Source organism: Maylandia zebra, linkage group LG14 (genome assembly GCF_041146795.1).
Source record: "Maylandia zebra isolate NMK-2024a linkage group LG14, Mzebra_GT3a, whole genome shotgun sequence".
Classification (NCBI taxonomy): Eukaryota; Metazoa; Chordata; class Actinopteri; order Cichliformes; family Cichlidae; genus Maylandia; species Maylandia zebra.
In genome coordinates, this window is record NC_135180.1 from 18,875,591 (window position 1) to 18,899,824 (window position 24,234).

Genomic DNA, 24,234 nt, shown 5'->3' on the forward strand with positions numbered 1-24,234 from the left:
TGCAAACATATGTAACTGAAACAAACTTTTGAAACACATTTCTTCATTTGTCCTTTTATTTTTATTTCAGTGAAAATTATCTCATGGTAACATTGCTAGTAGCACATTTATGTTAAATTCCAAATTGGGACTCTACACCAGGTTCATCAAATGCGATCCCTGCACTGGGAAACACATGGTGGTTTGTGTAAGAAGTACAACAAAACAATAAAACAGAATTTTTCTAGCCCTGAGTCTTGGTGCAGTCATGTGGTTTCCACCACTGTGAAAACTGTAACACTTTCTTCCTCTGGTCATCAAAATTTTCTTTAATCATCTTTCTCCAACGCCGAGGCTCCAAGTCCAGCATGCCTCCTACAACTTCCTGTAATAGAAGAAAGAGAGGTCACTCGTACTGAAATTTTACTGTATTGTAACCAGAAAAAAAAAAACGAAAGAAAAAAGCCCAAGGAGATGCATGACGTGTAAGAGTCTCAAAACACCCGCTGACCTTGCCAAAGTAATGAGGGAACTTCTGTTCGTTTTCAATGACATGAGCAAAGCCCCCCTGGAGTCCAAAGTCTACGGCAAAGTATGGCAGACTCCGAGGAACCTGGGAAGGCAATAAAATAAAAATGAAAATTACCATTTCAAAAGGAACACAGAGGAGCAGAAGAAGAAAGTTGAAAGAAAAGTTGCACAGAAAACAACACAAGGCAGAGGGCAGAACAAAAACAGAGAGAAATACTAAGTAACCAGATTAAGAATGAATTAACTGCGCAGAGTAAAAATTAACCTACAGCTTGCCGAATGCTTTTCGAAGAGAGGTCGACAACCTTCTTGTTCATGGCCCATTCCTCATCACACTCCATGATAGCTTTCTAAGAGAACACAGATTGTTTTTTAAAAACCACAATAGAAAGGCTATTTAAACCCCAAAGCAACCAATACACTCAATTAGACTGATGAGAGATAGGAGGTCCACACACCTTAAAATAGATAGGTGCCATATCTCCCAGCTCTTTGGGTAGTGGGATACACTCTAACACCATGTGCTGTCTCCTGCGGGGATTCATGTGCGTTTCCATGAACACACAGTCCAGCTCCTGGGCCTCGAACATCCGCACCAAAGTACGTCGGAACAGCTGAGGGCAGTAAAGTGGCACAGAGGTGAGCTCAGTTACACTTTATAGCAGCAATTTGGCTCCAATGATTTCTGCCACTGTTCTATAAATGCAGATAAAAGTTGTCCCTGTAGCCTGGAGCAACAGTATTCCCAGCACTGATGGGCTAACCTGCATTTCTGCCCATATATCCTCATCCATGCCAGTGGCAGAGCAGTGATGCTGGAGTGGACAGATGAGACAGTGGCCCTCTGTCATCGACACTCCTGCGGGCAGGCTTAGGTACACCTAAGAACAAGATCACAACACACAGACACAGATGAAATTTAGCAAAGCATGCATAAATCTATGTGGTTTAAACCTTCTCGACATTCCAAAAGTAATCACAGCCCACCTTTATCATCTATATTTCCAATTATACCTTGAATCTGTGCAAGTATGCCAGCACAGATTCCTTTTACTTGTCCCATAACAGCCTGCGTTAACCAGCGCTTACCTTGCTTCCTATCGCCACTATAAGGTGTTTCTGGAGCTCTTTGCTGCTGAAACAGTGCTGGCATTTCTCCATTGAGGCAGCCAGCCTCCTACTCTCCCCGATGGCTTTGTTCCTCATCCTCTCCTCCTCCCTCCCCTCACCCTCCCGCTGCGCTGCGCTCGACACAAACATGTCGTCCAGCGTGTAGTTGTCGCCGTCCGTCTTCCCCATCATCTAGATTAGAGGAGAGCGATAAAGAGACAGAGACGGAGACAGAAACGGTGAGGGGGGCGTCTCTATACATTTTCTCTCATGTCTGATGTTGTTTTTTGTGTATTTTGCGGTTTGAAATTCCTGTTTCAGACTTTCAAACAAAAAGAGAAAACATACATTTTTAAAAAGAGTAAAGCGATTGAAACTGTCATTATTTATTAATTAAGTCATTGCTGTAGTGTCAACTAAATGCACGCAGGTGTCGACTCTCTGTGCATTAACAGTATTCGTCAGGACGCTGACTCTAGTGTTTCTACGTCTGAGTCTTGTCACCATGGTGATCCAGCAACAGGTTGGAATCTGTGTGTATTTGAGAGAGCGAGAGTCAAGCGTCGCTCAAGTGTGTGTGTGTACATGATACGCTGTGTAGGAGTGAGTGTGTGAGAGTGAAAATTGGATTAGTTTTAGTGTGGGTGGGAATGTGTGTGTGTGTGTGTGTGTGTGTGTGTGTGTGTAGGAGTGAGTGTGAGGGCATAGAAGTGTGCAAAAGCACATACCGCATTAAGCCAAGAGCAGACAATTTTATTTTACTGCACACATGCCATCACGAGCACTCTCACACAGACTAATTAAGCATTATACGATAGCAATAAATCAACCAAACCATGCTGTCAGTCCTCACTATCACCGCTGATGTTTTATTTACGGATGCACTCCTGATGCAATTTAAATTATACATCGTGAATACAGCACGCTGCTGTAGCCACAAGACACCGACATATCTGATGTTCGACCATAACGTTTCCAGAAAAATGTTAAAATGCACGGTGACGGTAAAGAAAACTACGTTGTGTGTTCTTGATAAAACAGCATTAGAGCCACACAAAGCTGCATTTCTTTTGTTTTTGGATATCCATGCACTGCAGTCACTGTTTACATTATGAAATATGTGATTGTTGAAAATAAATAAATAAACTAGCATGCCATTTTTTGTGTGGGAATGTTAATCAATTAAATTTTTTTCACATGCAAGATAAAACAATTAGTCATTTGTTGCATCAATGAAGGACGTTCTGTTTTGGTGGCATTTGTGTGTGTGTGTCATTCTTTCTGTCTGTAAGCCCGATAGCATGAAAAGTTTTAACTGAACTGTGGAGGAGTGAATTCATGTTAACAATCCTTTAAAATCTGCCTTTCATCCATCAACGTCTTCAAGGTCAACTTAATGATTTATTGGTCAAAAATGGACAAAAAGCCTTAAAACTTATAAATATGAAGTGTGGTGTGTATTGTCAACAGTACAGAAAGTACCAAATAAAGATTTACAATGTTTCACATTTGACCTCTGACCTCTCCTTCAAGTTCAACAAATTGATCTGAAGCTCAAAGTGATAATAATGCTATACATTGCTATTTAAAACTGTGTTTTGTTCTGCCATTGTTTGTATTGACAACACATGATATATGCGGATGTTAAATATTAAATTACTTTGACTGTGACCTTATTTGACCTTGAAGAAGAGGTCAAACTTTCATAAAATATCTTTGATCTGTAAACTGTGCTTAAAATTCAGCTGTCTTTGTTTGTATTGGCAACACTCAGGAAATAATACGGGTACTAAAAATCACATTATAGTTTGCATCCAGACATCAGGCCACATTTGACCTCTTATTTCACTTTTAAATTTCACATCTGCTTTTCGTTTAAGCTGTGGTATTTTTACTGCACTACAAACATCCTAAATTATGCTTAAAAAGAATAAAGACAACAAAATGAATGTATACAAAATATAATACAATTCTCTTAAAAGTTGATGCTTCAAAAGAGGACAATAGGATGATCCAAACACAGCTATCTGATTTGAGCGAATTTGCGACTTGTTTAATTTTTATTTATTTCTTTTTTTTTCCAATTAACAAAATCAGGAAAAACTATCTACCTCAAGACACCCGATCAAAGATATCAGGACCACAACAAAGGCCTCTCAAAGGTAAATTCAGGGTTATTTTGATGGCACTGTGGTGAGCAGCTGTTCAGTAGTTGGGGAGATATCGTGCTCTGGACCAAACAGTTGGCTGAACAGACACGCAGCCAGATGGGCCGCCTGAGATGACCATTTCAGCCGTACCATCTGCATACAAAAACCCACATTTACAAACAAGCACCTATGCTTTTTGGAAAATGTAACCAACACGTTTGAAGTCATACGACTGGCTTGGTGAGAATTGGAGGGATAAGAGAGGAAGACGGAGAAGAGTTAAATAAAACTGAGAAAAACACGGACAAGCGGATAAAAGGCTTAGACGGATAATTATAGATAAAGCAGAAAAGATAAGAAGGAAGGGCCGAAGAGGGAAGCAGAGTGTGATATCAAGAGAGAATAGAGAGTTTGTCTTTCTCTTTGTAAATCATCAATCTATAGCTGTGATTAGCAGTATTTATAGAAGTCCTGCCATGGTAACTGTAGATGTATTTTTAGTGTCACTCTTTGTAGGTGCAGAACGTGTCTGTGCGTGTGAGATTTTAGACACACATATGTGTAGTGAATATATAAGTGAGGCTGAGTGACTGAGACAGCAAGAGAACGTAAACGAGTAAGAAAGGCAGAGACGAGGAAAAATGTGGACAGAGCTTAAGTGTGTGGTTTTTTTTTAATTTCCATAGCAACTCCTCCATCCTTTTGTTTATTAACGCTTTGCTCTCTCTCTCTCTCTCACACACACACATACACACACTCTATGACTTCTGCACAGGTTCTTATCATTTTCCAACCTGCACCAAGAGAAGAAGCAAACAGCTAAAAAAACATGAGAAGGAGGAAAGAGGAAAATGTGTCTTGGCGCATGATAAAGTGCGGGCTGCAAAGCTGCTGATAGACTGACACACGCACCGCAACCTGTCAGAACTCATCTTCTGCTGTGTGTCTATTTCAACCACACAGTGGCTGAGAGAGTCTCACAGAGACAGCTAGTAGTGGAGAGAAACCAATAATGACATCGAACCAAACACTGATGTGACGGTGCAAATTTTAAATGCTGCCGTTTTCCTCAGAGAAGTGTGACAGAAAAAAAGGGGGGTAATCTTTCACATTAACATGCATACATAGTTAGTTTTGCCATATTTTGTGTCCACTATCTTCAAGTTTGTGTGTTGCTGATCTTACCTGCTGCCAGGGGTATAAGCAGACCAAAATCAATATGCCCTGCATTTGTCAAGGTTCATTGATTGCTTACATTTTTTCAGTGTATGAACCCAGTCTGAAATGGGAGAAGAACAAAACCCATCCCTGACAGCATGTATGAACTCAAAGAACTCAGACTCAAAGAAGCAGCTTTCGACTACTCCCTTTATTTCCAAAGGGAGTAGCCAGAGCAGTCGGACTGGCACAGATTTTACAGCAGATTCACCTCCTGATGCAAACCTGCCATTTATCCAGGTTTGAGACCAGCTTCTGGCAGCACACCGCCTTGTGACCCCCGATGGGTTTGTATCTGCTCCTTAACTTAACTCGAACCAGAGATCTTTTCCATGTATCCACTACAATGTGACTCAAGACCAGCCCCCAAGATTGAAACCGGCTTTTGTTTGTTTGGATCCACTATGTCCTTAATTAATATAAAAACCTACTTTTGCCTCCTTTATTTCTGTTTCCTAGATAAAATATAAAATAATATAGTGGCAGGGATACCGCACACTGCTTAGCTGTTGTTTCAGGACTGTGGACAGGAGCCCTGTTTGTTCGCAAACATGAGGAAATTTAAATTAAAAACAAAACAAAGAAAAGGTGTAAAAGATGCGCCTCATTGGTCCTGCAGGGATAAAACTTGGTTGAGCTTTTCATTAATTTTTTTAATCAACTAATTTTTTGCTGTCCTGAGTAACAAAGCAAATACAATGTCGAGAAGACACTGACATGAATATTACGCACTGCAGAACAAAGCTCCAATGTGAAAGTTTCCAGTCTTTTGGAGATGCAGTGGCTGCATATTACCAGGTGTGCGCCCTGATCAGTTGATACTACAATCAGCTGATTTGAGTTTGTAGAAAATGGTGGAAATATACAAGTTCTGAGGAGTGGGGAAATGGACATTACCTTTCTTTTTAATTGCGTAGAAGGACAAGAGTGAAACGGTAAAGCGCAATCTGCATCCAGGACAGGAAAAAATTGCATTATACTGCTAACACAACATACGGTCTTTGAAAGCATCTGCACAAACAACATGCTAACACAAAGTTAACAAGGTATCCAGAGCAATGTTAAGCCTGAGTGCATGCCAACCCCATCCTCACAGCCTGAACCTGATCAGGCTTTTAGCACTGTAGCCTCCATTTTTCCCTACAAATGGTTCTACAGTACAACAGCAGTAGCGATTGCTTCGAAGTCTCTTTGGGCTGATTTTTAGCTTTTCTCTGTGTTAGTCGGCTTGTGTTCAAACCTAAACACTAAAAAAAAAGAGATTATACGATTTATATTGTAAATAAATAAGCATTTCAGAAGTTAAATAAAGATATTGCACAATTATGGTGAAATGTCTTCTTACCTTGGCAGCCATACGAGAGTAAAGGGCATTCTGATCCTGTGCAGAGCTCATCTTCTCCCTTCTCACCATCTCCTTTAGACCGACATTGTCATCATCTTGGAAGTAACGGACACGCTCACCGTCAACATGCGTCTCGATCTGAAACGAGACAGAAAGACAGAAGTATGAAAAAGAAGCAAAGAGAGACAAGATTTTTTTGAAATCACTGGAAATTGGGTGTGATGTTTAAAATAAGCACTCCCAGAAGATTAAAGTCTATTCAAAACATCTGAAATCATATATTTGACAGGAGGTGCGAGACAGTGGACAGAAAAAAAGAATCAGGAAGAATAAAGGAGACTAGACTGCTCTATAAATTTATAATGACCATAAACTGAGGGCTTTGTTTCTTGTATACAAGTTTCAGCTCAGAGGCAGGTGCTTGTTGTCTTTTCACACACGATGAATATCACAAAAAAAAGAAGTCAAATAGCTGGATACAAGCCTCTTATTAGCTCCCCATCTCTCAACACCTCTGTTGCATCAATGCCCAGGACCCTCTCAGTCTTTTTTTTTTTTCCTTCCCCCCAAGCGTTGGCAAGCTGATACAACAAATAGATTATTTATCTAATTTCTTGCATTACATAATTTTTCTTTCCTTACCGGTTTCTTCTTTCGCCGTCCTCCGTGCTGTTCCTGAGGTCCAGATGGGGCATTGACAGGCCAGGCCCGACCTGACTCATCTGTTCTGAACAGCAGGATTTCCCGGTCTTCACTGGTCCCATCTGAGGCCTGAAACAAATCAAGTGGGTAATTTTAAGGTCTATTTAATTCTGTAAATACACAAAATTATATCTGTGCAGGCGCTCAACCTTTAACCATTCAACAACCACAAACTGTAACAAGAAAGGTAATTTTAAAAACAAGTTTTGATGATATTTTAAAAAAGAAAACTATTTGAAATGTACTAGCAAGGTGACGTTTTCAGTCTCATCACTCAGATCACTGCAAAGGAGGAGGATGGATCTAATGTTTGTGGATCTGTCAGATTTCACAGGCTGTCGAGACAGAGGAAGCAGCTGAGTTTCAACTAATAATCTGGGCTCCTTCAGAATAAAAATACATCCTACTTGCAGTGAAATTTTAAATGGCTTGAAAGGGCTGGACTTGAGCTTTCATATCATTCTGAATAAAACACAGGACTAACGTCTCCATATTTTACGTATACTCTCCTAATCTTTACTTTGGTGAGAGTTATCAGTTTGATTCGATCAATACAGAAGGAAAGACGTGTGTAACTGCAGTTTAATTAAAGTTTTAAAGTTTTGACAGGCAGACGGGAAAGAAGAACAAAGAAGATGAGAGGACGCCACATGAAAATGAAAACTGGGTGGTCAGGGTGGGGATACATGGCGATATTGTATCATTTTATCAACAGAGGCACACAAAATACAGATACTTTATTAAATACATTAAAATACTCTGGGACTACTATGAACAACAGGGCTGGCCTCATGCACGCAAATCCTGCAGTAATGTTAGATGAGCAAACTTACATCTCAACAAAAAAAACATCCAACACTGGGCGCACCAAGCTTGACAAAGCTACTTCCTATTTCAGAGCATCCAATGTCTCAGTCACGTGGGTCAAAATAAGACAGCATCTTCTTTGCATCTACCGATTGCAACATGTGGTGACAAAAGCTTCTTTTCAACTAGCACCTGCTCAGCTTGGCTCTACTCGGTTTTTAGGATTTTCCGATCAGAAACAGATTGTTAGCTTGAACCCATTCGATCACGTATCACAGCGATCGCAGACCGACTGTCTCGAAGCAACATTTATGGCAGGTTTCAGTCACAGTGTTGGTATACTTGACGATTTCATTTCAAGAGTAGGATAACTTTATCTTATTGAATTAAAAGATATGACAAAGTTTAACTTTAAGGAGATAATTTCCAGTTGAAAAATGTGATAAATCACAATATCTGTTATTGCAAAACTCAGCATCTCACAAAATGTCAAAAATTGCAATAATCTTATGTGAGCAGTGAAGTATTGTGTAATATTCTACTGTGGTGTGCCTGGTGATTCCCATCTCTATGGGTGAGAAGACAAAAATCTAAATAATAGAAGAGAATATTTCCTCCACGTTAGTCACTATAGTACGGCCTTAAGTCTCCACACATTGCAAAAAAAAAACACTAAATACAAGCCAGACATTCAACAAGAGTCAAAACACTGAACACTGAAAAGAAGCCAACTGCCTTCTATAACAACACAAACTGGAAGGATCTCAAATGAGTGCAAATCAAAACCACTTCATCTTTACAGTGCTGAAGTACCTCTCGGCTGATAAGTGCACTAAAACCTAAGAATTATTACATTTCCCCTGAACCCTTACCAGGTATTTCATTCTAGTCCTTTCATTTGGACAGGGAAGCCTTTCTTGGGGATAAATCTGGCCTAACCTACAAATAATGATCTACAGATTATAGGAATAATCACACTGTTTTTCATGTCTTTATAAAGTTGTTGAGCGTCTGCTCATCTAAGAAATATGCAACCATTTGTCTGGGTATCCAGCTGCGTGTGAAGCCAGAAAAGACATTAGTAAGACAGTAAGTAGAGAAGAAGCAGTGCCCTGACGTTAGAGGACTGAATTGTCTGCGCTATGGACACAGACATGGTAGCACATGCATCCGGCCCCTTTCACTTGGCCCCACTGGTGTTCTCTTATTTCAAACATATACACATACATACATCATGCACACTTATCCTGACCTCTGATAGGAGAGTGCGTCAGCACACTACAAGACATTTGTGTCTCATTAGGAATCTGGTGAAGCGGCTGAACAGGAGCAGTTTCCAGACAGCGCGACGTAAGAGCTGAACAGAAACACGACTTCAAACAAATAAATTATTTTTACAAGCAGTCCCCCATGACAGCAGAGTTCACTTACATCTGAAGGTGTGTGTGTGTGTGTGTGTGTGTGTGTGTGTGTGTGTGTGTGTGTGTGTGTGTGTGTGTGTGTGTGTGTGTGTGTGTGTGTGTGTGTGTTATATACACAGGACACGTTTAGTCCTGTATATATCAGCCCTTTCACCCTTTCAGATACAGGATGTGTAACAGTGCTGGCCTTATCACTTTTGCTAAAATGCTGTTATTCTATCATTTAGAAACAGGTCACTGCTACATTCTTGTTCTTCATGCTTTCATTTAGATATACTAACAAGTGAGAAAGCCACGGTGAGTGTGCAACATTGGGTGCTGGATATAAATATGTGAGAATGCTGCTAAAAACAGACATCCGGCTCAAAACTTCTCTAAGGAAGTCATTCTGAGCCTCCTTTGCATCTTTCCACAGCTGCATGGCTCATTCCTGTCTGCATAGTCTTACAGATTTCAAAACAAAATTTCTGGATGTGTTTTTTTTTAGGGGGGTGGGGTGGGGAGGTGGGGGTTCCTCCATTCCCTTGGAGGTCATAATCTTATACATATCTATGCATTAATAGATGTGGATTAGTCTTATGTCACACTAAAAGTGATACGTAAATGTTTTTAGGTCTGACCCACTAAGGCTGCTGTCGTAACACAAAAATTGAGTGACTCGGATGTGAAGCTGACATGGTCAGACTTCTGTGATCTGGAAGGTGTCTTTAGGGACAGTTTCTAAAGCTGGGAATAAAGAAACGTACAAAAACATGTTTTCCTTTTTGTGAAAAATAAAAATGTTTTGTTCTCTGTCTTGTTCGACCATCTTTGTGTCATTTAGGAATGCTACACGGCTTTTCGCACGAAAAGCAAACCGCATTGAGAACAACCCTGTAACCAACCGCACAGCTTCATGGTCATCTTGTGTTATTGAGAGGTGTTTTTAATATTCTGTCTCCCTTTTCAATAACTAGTTAGATAAAGTTAGATGGTGACTTTGTAAAGTATCTACAGACCTGGTTTGATTTGGCTGCTTCTTGTAGCTTCTTCCTGGCAGCATGTTTCTCTTTGGCTTTATGAGCTGCTTCCAGTTGTGATTTCAGCTTCTCAATGACGGCCTAAATCACACACAGACACACACACAAAAACAGAAATTTAGTTATAACACAAAGAACACAATGTTCATATATAACATAAGTTTAAAGCTTTAGAGAAAACTTTCCCAAGACAGGAGACCTTGACCAATCAAAGATCCTTTCAGACCTGATCAGGTGAGTATAAACAAGAGAAGGAAGTCCCCACAGTTTAGTAAGATTTCCTAATAAAGTGGGAGGTGAGTGTAGTGCACTGATACCTTCATTAAAGCCAAGTGTGTGACTGTGAACTGCACTTATGGAACACAGGTGTGCAAACATAGACATAGTTTGATTGCTTTATCATGTAGGGAGGTGATTATAGCCAGGATGGTAACACTGTAACAGGCAGCTCTGACACGCACCAGAAGAAATCCCATAGCACTCTTAGAATCGACACAGGAAAACAGACAGAGGAAGGCTCGAGTGCGCGGATCAATGAATGCTATAAATTAACAGATCCCCTGATGTGCTGTTAAATCCATCCAAAGATGAGAGTTGAAGCATATGTGCCGAGGAAAGGCAAATCAATATCAACTCTCCCACAAAGCCGAACAACTTAACTCTGGATTTCACAACAAATATGAACTTTAGAGGTTTTTTCACATCAACAAATTCTGACTTATTCATGTAGTCATATCCATGTGTGTTTATATGCTATTGATCATCTGAGACTATTGTACTATACAAGCGATTAATCAAACTGAATACTGAATTGCCACAATACCAGAGGATTTTTCAACTCTGTGTCAAAACGGGAGGTTGCATTAAACCGGACAATGTTCCGTTATGAATGATGTTTGTAGCATACAGTCAGTTCTAAAGGCGTTTCTGTATCCATCAATCCATCTGCTGCCACTAATCCAGGTCCAGGTGTTGGGGCAGCAGTCTAAGAAGTCTCTAAGCTCTAACAGACATCGTTCTCCAGCTGTTCTAGGAAGACATTCCCAGGCCAGCCGTGAGTCACGTTCTCCCCAGTGCTTCCCCTTGTTCTGCCCCAGGGCCTCTCCCAGGTGGACTGAAACACCTCACCCAGGTGGTGTCCACCTCAACTGGGTCCTTTTGGTGTGAAGGAGTAACAGGTCTAGTCTTGGGCCCTCCTGAATGTAGTGCAGTTCAACATATTTTGCTGCTTTAGAGGAAATTAATGCCCGAGTTAAAACAGGTTGACAGAAGGTCAGCAGTAATAAATAACTGCCTCACCGTATTGCCCATGATCTCTGCCTTTATTAGCTTGGACCCTAGTTTGTTCAGCTCCTCCTCTGACAACAGTGGAACCTCTTCCTCCTCCTCCTCTTCTTCTTCCTCGCCTTCGCTCTCAGCCCTAGGTAAACACACAGAGGAGAGACTGAAGGGTGCACTAAAACAAAGAGGTGAAAAGGAAAATTTAAAACATGTCACCGATTTACTATATGTCAAATTCATAACTCTAAATAGAAACCTGCAAAATTAAATTGTCCATTAAGTTTAAAAAATAAAAATTCACTTGAACGGTGTTCCTCTTTTCCTTTAGACTTTTCCGTACTCCACCTTCCAAACGGCCGCTTTCAAAGACACAATGATGCCACCCTGATAAGAGGCTTTATCTTCTAATTGGAAATGTATTTGTGAAGGTTTTAATTTTAACCATATAGTTGTTTGCTTCTGCGTTTATGTGCTATGAATCATTTGAGTCTTTGAGCCCTCCAGAGATCATTACATCCTTGCCTTGAAGGATTAGCTCTGCAGCCTGGGAAGCGTCGTTCTAGGCTATTACACTTCTCACAGCATCATTTCATGCTGCTGCCACACTGTAGACTCATTTCATGCTGCAGGGGTTCTGAGTGCCGTTTTACCCAAACAACTCAGCTTAATGAGGCAAAACAGAACAACTGTGAAGCCTTTACATAGCACTGATACTCCAACATCTGGCCTACAACAAAGGACCATGTTGGACTTGAAGTTACTGCAGTTATTTTTAAATTCTTCATAATGTTTGTCTCACAAATTGCAAAATAAATTAAACATTTCGGTGTTAGAAACGCAAGGTTATGCTGAAAACCCTGTTCTAAAAAGGTTTTGTCTGAGATTAGTATGTATGTATGTATAATACAGAGGCGAATAAGAGAGACGGAAATTCTTTTTTTTTTTTTTTTTTAAAAAGAAGACTTGCAGGGGGCATGGTGGAATTAGCTAAACTGCATCAGTCTGACTACTGGGAAACGCTGTGTGAAGGAGCTCATAACAAATGCTTTCACAAAGTGACTGATGTCCGACACCAGAAACATGGAGCAAACAGCATTGTGGCAGAAACTCCGCTGCAGGGGCCATTTACAGTTTTAGATACAGCAAAAAAACAAACAAACAAAAAACAGCATAGATAAAAGACAACTGGCTAAGCTTAGAGCTTAGTCTGTCTGTTCATATGCAACAGTGGTTAAGATATTATTAGGTAAGCTAGCATGTAGGAGAGAAAAATATGAGAATGTTTATAAATTGCACCTATTGCAGCTTTATGCAGTTTAACATCATAGAAAGTTTTGGTTTTTATGCATTAAAATAATTTTTAAAAAACTTTAAACCTTGGTGGTGCAGCAGGTTGAGGAACAGTTACAGTCTTCTCAGCATCTCTCTTGTTTTCCTGTTGTGGTTTATCAGAGGTGTCAGATTCACAGGCAGGACTGCTGCTCTTCTTCCAGGCTGGAGCTCTGCTGGAGTCTTCATCATCAGAGCTGGGTTTCAGGAACCCTTTGGATGGTCGTGCAGGAGGAGGAAGACGCTGAGGAGCTGGAGAGGAACGAACTAAAGATTAGGGACGTGCACAAATAGTTGACAAGATGACTAATCGTCTCTTCTGTCACTAGTCGGTACCAAACGTACCAGTCGCAGACTAATTGCAATCATTGTAACTGATGCCCAATGATGGTAAATAGTAGTGTCCTAAATGTTATGTAGCCATGTGCCGCCAGATGAAGCATCGTTGCTGAGAAACTTCATAAATTTGTTAACCTTGGGCTGACATTTTTATTGACATTATTATTGTTAATTTTTAAAGGCAAAAGAATGAGATCACAGACACAAGTGTGGAAAATGAGCTTTCGTCGAAGGGTGGATGGACTTTAGCATAGGAGGAGGAGTTCACTCGTTCAGGAGGGGGTTTAGAGTGGAGCTGCTGCTTATCCACATTGAAAGAAGCAACGTTAAGGTGTTTTGGTGTTTTCTCACACAGGATTAAAAATAAGACGGCCACCTCCTTTTGACTAAGGAGAAAATAAAAGGAAAAAAAAAACAACCGAAAAACAAAAATTGATTACCCAGTGATTGCATCGTCAAGTGACCGATCGCAAGCAGTTATAATGGCCAAGTAGTCACTCAGAGGCAGCACCCTCAGCCTCTGGCGATCACTTTTGATTGTATAGGTTGCCTGGTGGGAGGAAACCTGCCTCCGAAAAAAATCGCAGTCCGACTCAGACTGACTGCAATCACTCTCAGCAAAGGTCTGCAGATCTGCAATACGTCTCTTTGCAAGAGCTGTACCAATGTACCTGCACATGTGATGTGACAATAAAAGTGATTTGATTTGATTTCAAGAGGTGACTTGACTCAAATGGGTGCCAACTGTATGACTCTGGTTATAATCCCATATTTATATGGGATTTATATTCCATATTTATACACCATATATGCCATTTTGTGGTTAAATGTGATTCTACAGCAACTACATCAGAATTTGTGGAGGAATTTCTGAATTTCTAATTCAAATCTATGAGGTTCTGGCTGGACTCTGCATGTGAATTTCTGTTTGTAGATGCCAACAGATTAGCATTTTTTTCCACCGTCTACCTTGTAAACTGACAGCAGACTGTCTTATCACAGTTTTAACGCCATCTCGATGCACTCAAGTTGCTTTGTAAACATCAGCTGACTGCGAGTGGTCGCAGACATGTTCACCGTCTTCAAAGCAAAGTGAATAAGATCACAAATTAATAGTGCATGGTCACAATTCTTATGGCCATGTCATGATCTCCAATTGCTGTTTTTCCTATAATGACTGTAGCATTATGTAGCAAATGTTCCCTAAATGGGATTAATATATTGATGCTTCTTTGTACATATAAGAAAAGGTCTTGATGCAAACTCACTTTCACCACTGTCATCATCTTCTGAGGGTTTGAGGAAGCGGCCTTGCAATGATCCAAGCGTGAGGGAGCGTTGATTCCAGCTTTGCCCAGAAGATGATGCTGCTGCATCAGTCCTACCCTTTTCTCTTTCTCCATCCCTACACCTATCCCCATCTTTCTCTCTGCTTGCATCTCTGCCTCGTCCTCTATCCCTGTCCCTCTCTCCTTCTCTGTCTCTATTCCTGTTCCTTTCTCTATCCTTTTCATTTTCTCTATACCTGTCTCCATCTCGACCTCGCTCCTCCTCTCTTCCTCTATACCCTCCCCTTCCACCGTGGTATCTTTCTCGGCTTTCCGATGACGATTCTTTGTCCTTTTCATTTTTTCTCCACCGATCTCTGTCTTCCCCGTCCTCATCCTTTCTCTTCCACCTCTCCCTGTACTCCTCTTCTCCTTTCCTCCACCCGCCTCTGCTTGTGCCATCTCCTTCTCTTCTCTTCTGGTCGTACATAGCTTCTTCAGCCTCATCAAGTCTCTGCTGAAATTCTTCCATTGACTATAAAAAGACAGAAATACAAAACACCACAAGGCAAATGTTCTCAGTTCAGATCTTCAGATCACATACCTGAACTTTACTCTGGACCTAAGGCACATAAAACAAAAAGTGGCAGGAAACAATAGAGTGAATGCATAATGTATCTGGTGTATAATTTCCAGCAGGCTACTCTGATGTGTAAAAATTTTGTTGGCCTCAGATGCAGGTGACTCTGAAGGTATTTTTACTGCAGTTCAACATGAATCAGGCAAAAAAAAGCAGCAGCTTTCTGGCTGCCTGACTAAGCTGAAAGTCAGCTGCGTTACTATAAGAAACAAGAGCTGCGCTGCTGACAAAGTTTTGACAAAGGAAACAGAAGTCATGCACACAGAAAAACACACACGCTCTATTCACACAATGTTCTGACAGTGAATTTTTTCTGCGCTGATAAATAGATGCACAAACGCTGAAACTGCTGAAAGTGACACAACAAAGGACACCAGGCACTGTGTGTGTGTGTGTGTGTGTGTGTGTGTGTGTGTGTGTGTGTGTGTGTGTGATGTCAAACAGCAAAGACACAGATTAATAATAGAACAAGGTGTCCAAGGTGTCTCTTTCCTCCCACAGTAGTGAGGGAATATGTGTGCATAAATCCTCGTCTTCTAAGTGCATTTGCTTTGACAGTTAAGCCTTTCTTACTAAGATAAACGTGAACGTCAGTCGATGTTTTTATGTCCAAATCTCAATTGTTATGCAGCGTCATCATCCGTTACGTGCACATGTATGTGTGCGAATGTGTCAGAGCAGCAAAAGTTAATTCTCACTCCGTATCTCTCAGCCACCACATCACTGAGGCTGCGCTGTTCCCTCTCTGCCTGCTCCTTCATCCTCTGGTAGCTTTTCCTCAGCCAGCTCAGACCACCATCATTCACTACTGGGCCTGCAGGCATACACAGGGAAAACACATACAGTTAGGTTTTTGAATAACACATTTATTTTAATAAACATATTTTTTTTACATTTTGCCTCTGTATGCCAGAGGCAAAATTAAATCAAACAACCAAGGCTGTGATTTAAGTGCAGGCTCTCTGCTTTAATTCAAAGGGTTTTACAAAATTTTTACAAATCGGTTTTGGAACTGCAGTCATTTTTATACACAGTCCCCACATTTTCAAAGGCTCAGAATCATTAGGACAAATAACTGACAGCAGTTTCATGGCGAGGCTTCTACCCTCTTTGTTTCATGGCAAATTACACAGATGAAAGATTTGGAGCTGATGCAAAATGCTACAAAAACGACACAAACAAGCAGCAGCTGAAGGTGACTGCAGTAAAGGACAGGCGGAGCATCTCAAGGGTGGAAACACACGTTTGGTGAAGCCTACGGGGTCTAGACTTCACATGGTCACTGGGTGCAAAGGATTTTCCTTCAAAAATAATCCTGATATTTAAAAGTAAGCTAGTCTGTCCAATTCATTTTAAGCAGTTCAATCATATCTTGATTGTGAATTTTAACATCACTGTGGTGGGGTACAGATGCAAAACTACAAAAAAGGAAACAGGAAAAACTGTAAAATATAAATTTCATTTAAAAGTTACAAATGTATGCACACCTTCACATTTTCTTAAGATGGGCCGATTTGGAGTATTTGCTGGGCTGATTCTAGCCCGAAGGCCTTATGTTTGACAACCCTGTACCAGACATTAACTAGCATTATCTACATTAAACTCTACAGTAGATCCAGGTGGCCTTTCACTAGTGGACTTTTTGCACACACCATCATAGAAACAAAAGAAAACAAAACCAAAAACAAACACCTAATCCCAGGTACAAAGAAAAAAAATCCACAAAAAGCGAGTGAACAAAATAAGAAAGCCAGGCTGAGGCAAAAAGAAGAAGAGTAATAGAGACGAACCCAAGGTCAGGATTAGGGAGGTGGGAAAAAACTAGATAAACACATTTCTCAAATCTATGGGAAGTTAATGTTCCTTCCAACTTCCCAGAGCAATACGACATGACGAATGCACCGACCAAAGCCAAATGTCTCTCTGGTCAAGGTCAGCAATGAGCATTTTATTTCTTTGTGTTTGGGAGCACGCCACTGCTTAAATATCTGCTTCAAAGCTGAAGAGAGGAGAGCAAAAAGCTAAAACTCTGTCGTCCTTAAAGCACGCTGTACAAATATAAGACTACAGTCTTTTTTCTGTCTCTCTCTTTTAAAAAAGTGTGGAGAAATGAGGTGAACAACATTCCTCAACCACACTAAATTTGAATTAAACATGAATACTCCATGTATTTGTTTTTGTTTCATCCTATTTTGCTTTGCTTTCAATTCAAGTTTACAAGAGGCTATGCGAGCTCTCAAGGGGAGCTTCACTTATGGTATAGAGATCACAGACACGTGCGTACATATCTGAATTTGCTTGTCAGCTTAACGCAGCTCTCTCACTTTCTTTTCCCAAATCCCCGACTCAGAAGCCTTGCTTTTCTCTTCCTCTCCTGTCACACGGCCAATTTTGTTTTCTGTCTACAAACATGCTTTTTATTATTTTCTTTTTATCTTATTCTACCTTCTTCTGCACATTCAGAACACCAGCAAAGTCTCTGGCTAATTAAAAAACAAAAACAAACACATAAAAAACCCTCCCAAAAAACAATGCAAACTTACAGAAACTCCCTTGAGTAGGACTGTGGCTCAAAGAAATCAGTCTTTTTCAATGTGGGCAGGTTCAGGGTGAAATATAAATGTGGGGTTGAGAGGGTCACTATTTGTAATAGTAGGAATGTTCCTCTGAGGCCTCAGATTGTAAGAGTATCCAAATAAAATATCCATCAATTAAAAGGCATGCAGGAAGGGAAGATGTTAAAGCCCCCGCATAGTATTTTACAAATCATTTAGTACGTTTATTTACAATACTCGAAAACAGTATGTACAAGATCTTTCCTAAATCAAGAAAGGATGAGAATTAAATATGGAACTCAACTTCCAAGCCAACATGAACAAAGGTCCTTAAAGTACATAAAAAGAGAAGCTGAGAAAACACAGGAAAAAAAGTGTGATATAACCTCAAAGACAACACTACTAAGTAGGCCCAGTTTTAAAATCAATGTACATTTAAGGGACTTATTTTAAAGCCAACATTTCAAATACCAATTTGAGCGAATGGGCAGTATAGTAAACCACGGATTTGTCAAATGTCTCATTTACTTGAGCTGAAGCCCAGCAGAAGGGAGAAGGATGGAAGAGAAAACATGACAATCAAGGTCACATGAGCAAGAGAAGACAGAAAACGGGACAAACAGGTGGAACATCTGAGTAGCACACTATTTTCAGTGTTAGGTTACTCTAAATTATGTACAGAGTATAAGCTGCTCTGCACTTCAATCTAAACCAATATAACTAATGGATATTCATGTTCGCTGATGATAAAGTGAAACAAACAAATACAATTAAGAATCAAATTATATTCTGAGGAGATGAGACAAAAATCCTCAAAGAATAGTTTACATTTCGCAATCATAAAACTGGAAAACTCAATAGAGTCTAGTATGTTACCTTTTTTTGCTGCAGAATCAGTCATCTCCTCTGGGGGCAGTCCAGTTCCTCCATCTTTCCAGTATGGGTTTAGCTCTAATTTGTGCAAACCAGCCTAAGAATTATAAACACACATAAAAGAATATCTTATATTCATTTAAATAATCCAACAGGAGCACAAAAACAGTAAGCGGTGACAAACGAACGTCTCACTCACACTGATTGGGTGAGAGGTTCGACCCAAGCTGCAGAGAAACAATTTGGACATAAACGATCTCTTTAACTTTCTTAACAGCAGTTCATCAAAGCTACTTCTTACTTGACTGGCATCCTGTTAGGAATCCAAGGACGTGCTGTGCTGAGCAGTTCTCATAATTCACTGTAGGTTTTCTGTTACACCCTTAAAACAATTAATGTGATATGTACATTAAACTGTAGCTATGCCACGCACCACCAACAGTTAATGCTCAACCTGTGAGAGACTCTGCAGTGAATATTTTGCAGTTATAAAGAAAGCTACACTCATCACACGACCCAGCTCCCAGTAGTTATGACAAAGCAAGCAAATACTAGAAGGTTCGTTTTAATTTGATGATTCAGAAACTGCTCTTCTTGCATGGTATGCTGAAAAGATTATTATGATGCAATGCATTTGAGTAGTGTCACTCTGCAGCCAGAAACTAAGTGGGGAAAAAAAAACAACACACACAAACCTGTTCAATGGCCTGAGCCTTGGCTCTCTCTTCCTCTTTCTGACGTTCTTTCTCAGCCCTTCTATCAGCAGTGGATGTAGTCTTCATTGCCAGGAAGTCAAAAGTCATCCATTCGTCTCTCTGCGGCGTGAGAAAGACAGTGGAGAGTTAAACGAGGAAAATACACAACTTAACACATAACACGTTTCCTCTCATATACAGCAAACAAAGAAGTGAAAAACTCCAAAAACATTTTCAAATTTGCTACTTTACGGAAGTAATTAATGAGTATGAGTACAGTTTAAAAGCAAACAAAGCTTGTGTGCACGTGTAAATGCTTTCATATCTCTATAGACAGCATCGCCTCTTATAATGAAAAATGAAAAAGGAAAGGTCATTATCATTCAGGAAACCTGATTCTACAATTAAAAATACCTTGAAAAATTACTTTCTGAGTCTAATAATTATTTAGTAAAGAAAGACTTGTTGAGGAAGTGACCTGGACATTCTGTGTTGGGCTGACGTCGCTCTCTGAAGGTTTGGACTCACTGGGAACTTGCCAGGCTTTAGTCTGTGTCTGAGGCTGAAGCTCAACCCACTCATCTTCAGAGTCCTGACACAGAGTCAGAGGAAATAAAAGGAAAAGAGAATAAGAGAGGAAATGATAACAAAGAAGGGAAGCAATAAAAAAAAAAAAATCAATCAAAGAGTGACAAGAGCTGCAGTCTTCTCAATCAATAGCATTGCCACTTGACAGGGATGTCACTTTATAACAAAATAAACATGCTTTGATCATTCAGAAATGTCACAATATGAAATCTTCAACTACAAAGCTCAACGATTGCTCATTTATCAGATATCAGCTTTAAATCGGAGATAAATCTTCAGGATTTAACTTGAGGCCACGCTTAAAGGAATCCTGCAGTAAATGACTCTGTAATCTACCTGTGAGCTGTCACTTGAGCCATCTCCTGTTTCTGCCGCCTTCTTCTCTTTCTTGGCCTTCTTCTTCTTCTCTTTCTTCTTTTTTGATTTCTTCTCTTTCTTTTTTTTGCTCTTGACAGAACCCTCCTGCAGCAGATGCAGAGGGAATGATTATTTTCTCTTAACTTCACCTTAAGTTTGTTAGATAACCATAATTTGTCAAAAATGTCCACAGAATCATTTCTTAATCATAAAAGATATGCACATGTGCTTTTCCCCAGGTTAAAGTTCTCCAATAAAGAACAAACACAGGAATGTGTCTCCAACAGTGATCGACATCCATTTCCAAAATGAAATGAATAAAGAACTAAATAAATACACTATGAAATAATAAATCGTCTAATTAATTAACCAAAATTGAAAATAGATAAATAATTGTATAAAATGTGTCATTAATTACACCTTCAATAGAAAATTAATTATTTATCAAATGCATAATTAATCAAATGTACTGATTAATTGTATTTAAAAACATATTTACCTATTTAATTATTTCATGACGTAAACTGCTCCAACACAGAAAAGTGCACACAAATCAATTACACAAACCTACTGTAAAACTTAAGAAATGATTATACTGCAAAGAGTTCCCCAGTGTACCAGCAGCCATTACTTCAAGGAAATAATAAAAGTTTTATTTTCTTGTAATATAAGTATTAAATGTATTAAAAGTATTAAATCTGTAATATAAGTCTTAAAAATACATATTTTTACGAGGCCAGTCATATTTGAGCAAACGCAGTAAGGATGGTTCATGCAACTATCTAAAGGCACTGTCTGCACGAGTATAAATGTTCCATCTTACGTCTTCTATCTGCTGCAGCCTCTCGTTGACCTCAGGGAGCATCCAAGTGTCCTCCCCTCTCTGCCTTTTCAGCTCCTTCCTCCTCTGTTCCTTGTCATACTGCTGCTTGGCCTGGATGACAAAATGGAAATAAACACTTCAAAAGTTTTACTAGCATTTGCATTGTGACATATATTTATTAGACACTTTATTAGGTACACCAGGGGGTTGGGAAGCGCATCTGTAACCGGAAGGTCCCCGGTTCGATCCCTGGGCTCTCTGTCCTGGTCGTTGTGTCCTTGGGCAAGACACTTTACCCTAACGCCTACTGGTGTTGGCCAGAGGGGCCGATGGTGCGATATGGCAGCCTCGCTTCTGTCAGTCTGCCCCAGGGCAGCTGTGGCTACAACCGTAGCTTGCCTCCACCAGTGTGAGAATGTGAGAGTGAATGAATGGTGGTATTGTAAAGCGCTTTGGGTGCCTTGAAAAGCGCTATGTAAATGCAATCCATTATTATTATTATTGGAAGAGTAAGTCAAATAACCACACGTTACAACCAAGGTATGCAAAAGAGCATTTCTGAAGCCACAACACATTGAACCTTGAGGCTACAGTGGCAGAAGAGCACACTGGGTGTCACTCTAACTAAAAACAAGAAACTGAGGCTGCAGTTCACAAGCTCACCAAAATTGGACATCAGAAGTTTGTAAACCGTCTCCTAATCTGCTGAGTCTTGATTCTTGCCATAACAGAAGAGAATATGGTAAGAATTTGGTGGAAAAAACATGGGAGCATAGATTCATCCTGCCTTGTATCACCAGTTCAGGCAGCTGGTGGTTGTGTAATTGTGTGGGGAATATTTTCTTGGCACTCTTTGGGCTCCTTCATAACAAATTAGCAATGTTTAAATGCCACAGTTTAACTGCATATCACTGCATGTGTTTTTTATCCCTTTGTGACCACAGTGTGTCCATCTTAAGAAGGCTGCTTCCAGCTGGATGAAATACCATGTTACAAATAAAAAATATTAACACGTCAATGAGTTCACTGTACTCCGATGCCCTCCTCAGCCACCAGATCTCAATTCATGTGTGTTGCTATCACGTCAATAAGGACCAAAATCTGAGCAAAGTTTCCAAGACCAGTTCAGGAAGATGCAGAGCTAGCCTGATGCGGTGGCCAGAAACCGAAAAGCTGACATTAAAAATTATTAGAATTTGACAGCTCAATATCGAAAAGGCAGTCCCCAAACTCATTGTTTTGCTTATTACACAGGAGATGAGGGCTGAAGTTGTCAAATATTTAAACATTAAACGGCCTTTCAGTTTATGTTTACATGTGTGACATTGATTAATCATTTCTATTCCACTTTAAACTCAGTATAATAAATCAGGTGGCACTCTTTGCTTTAGCCACCTCAATTACGTGTGAGCAAAGCAGATAGTGTGGCTCATCTACTGGAGGCATCATCAGGTGCACTCTGTGGGAGTACCTCCATCTGCTAACAGTGTAAACAAAGCTGCACGGCAAAAAGATAACGCCCAATCGACAAACTGTGTATATATGTGATTATAACAACGAGGCCGTCCTAATCTTTAAAACGGGCAGCGCGAGTAGCTGACACTGTGGCATATATCATCTGTTAAACACATGTCTGCTATCTGCCTCATTCAGTGTTTGCCTTCTCTCTACGAGCCTGACAGGATCTGCCTGTTCAGATACACAAATGTCATCGGGTTATTGTGAAGATACACAAGTCCTGTTAGCTTTCCAACAGAGAAATGGGGACCAAAAACGACACAAAGGTGCCGGTTTATATAACAAGTACGGATAATTCCCTGAAAAGACGCTGCTGTGTCACAAAACACTCACACTAAGAGTTAACATGACTGTGGGTGTTAGCCTACTTAGCTTGCTAGCTTTCCTTTGAATAAAACGCGTATGATTTAAACCAAAAATGATGGCAAATAAACAAATTGAGATTTAATCAGAGAGATACGGTTTCGGAAGCTGACATTTCGTACCTTCTCTAGCGCCTCTTGTCGTGCCTGTCGTTTCTTTTCTTTTCTTTCATCGATGCTACTTGTACTCTCAAAACTGAGTCCGTACTCCGCCATAACAACGCCGTCAATGTTTTTGTAAAGTGTCGTAAAGCGTTGAGGTTTACGACTACTGTCGTTTTGTGGTTGTTGTAGTTCAAAAAGACGGCAGTAATTTTGTCGTCCAATGTTTTCGACTCAATTTTTTCTCCTTATCCTATTTCATTATATATGGACACTTATGATTTGGCACAATGTTTCACCTGACAGTTAACATTTACAATGACAATTTAATTCACTTCAACAGAATGTGATTTTAGTGTCTACAATGAAGATAGTAATCATAAATACAGACTGTATTTACAATCCACAGTCATTCAGCTAGGTGCTGGAAATATTCCCCAGATTTTGACCTATATTGACATGTTATCATCACATAGTTGCTGCAGATTTATTTGCTTCTTGTTTATTACTGAATTTCCTGGAGGAACCCATCCAAGGGATTAATAAAGTTTCATCTAATCTAATTATGCCAATCTCCTGTTCTACCACGTCCCAAATGTGCCCTACTGGAGTTAGATCCCATGACTCTGGAGGACATTTGAATACATTTTCATGATCAAGAAACCAGTTTGACATCATCTGAGCTTTGTGACATGGTGTGTTATCCTGCTGTAGGCGGTCATCAAAGGATGGATATAGTTTGGTCACAGAAGAAATTCGATATGGTCAGCAGGAAGACTTAGGTAAGCTGTGACAACAATGCCCAGCTGGTACTAAGAGGCCCAACGTTCGCCAAGAAATTACCCCTCATGTCATTACACCACCATCAGGCTGAACTGTTGATATAGGTAGGATGAATCCATGCTTTCCTGTTGCCAAATTACACCACATCCTCTCAATGTTGCTGCAGAAATTAAGCGACTTCCTCCGGCAGTTCAAAGACCTGCAGTGTGGGGTTAGGTTAATTGAGGATTATAAATTGCCCATAGTCATAAATGTGAGTGCAGATGGTTGTCTGTCTCTCTGTGTTAGCCCTGTGCAGATTGGCCAGGGTGTATCCTGGCTGCCTCTCGCCCTATGGTAGCTGGGATAGGATCTAGCCCACACGCAACCCTGATAAGGATAAATGAAAGAGAATGGAAGGATGAGCAGTCGAACAAGTGTCCCTAGCAAAGTGGCTGGT

General features: G+C 40.2%; 1 protein-coding gene across 1 annotated transcript; it reads right to left on the reverse strand.

Moving 5' to 3' along the window:
* Positions 1-38: 38 nt before the first annotated feature.
* cwf19l2 (CWF19 like cell cycle control factor 2) lies at positions 39-23,163 on the reverse strand. Its single transcript, XM_004543863.4, has 19 exons — positions 23,034-23,163; positions 21,031-21,141; positions 20,187-20,312; positions 19,741-19,854; positions 19,263-19,382; positions 18,571-18,664; positions 15,838-15,953; positions 14,500-15,034; positions 12,940-13,144; positions 11,582-11,702; positions 10,262-10,363; positions 6,976-7,104; positions 6,334-6,471; positions 1,600-1,812; positions 1,275-1,391; positions 969-1,124; positions 780-860; positions 491-592; positions 39-364 (listed from the first exon to the last, which is right to left on the reverse strand). Exons 1-19 carry the CDS (start codon positions 23,124-23,126, stop codon positions 224-226), a joined length of 2,814 nt encoding a protein of 937 aa, XP_004543920.2. The 5' UTR covers positions 23,127-23,163; the 3' UTR covers positions 39-223.
* Between the last annotated feature and the right edge of the window lie 1,071 nt (positions 23,164-24,234).

Excerpts from the sequence above, each read along its gene's own strand:
- cwf19l2 (XM_004543863.4), bottom strand. The coding sequence starts at position 23,126 with ATGGCGGAGTACGGACTCAGTTTTGAGAGTACAAGTAGCATCGATGAA. Across the intron at positions 19,383-19,740 it reads GCCCAACACAGAATGTCCAG|AGAGACGAATGGATGACTTT; the intron begins GTCACTTCCTCA and ends CTCACGCCGCAG. Across the intron at positions 11,703-12,939 it reads CAACCTGCTGCACCACCAAG|GGCTGAGAGCGAAGGCGAGG; the intron begins GTTTAAAGTTTT and ends GTGTTTACCTAG.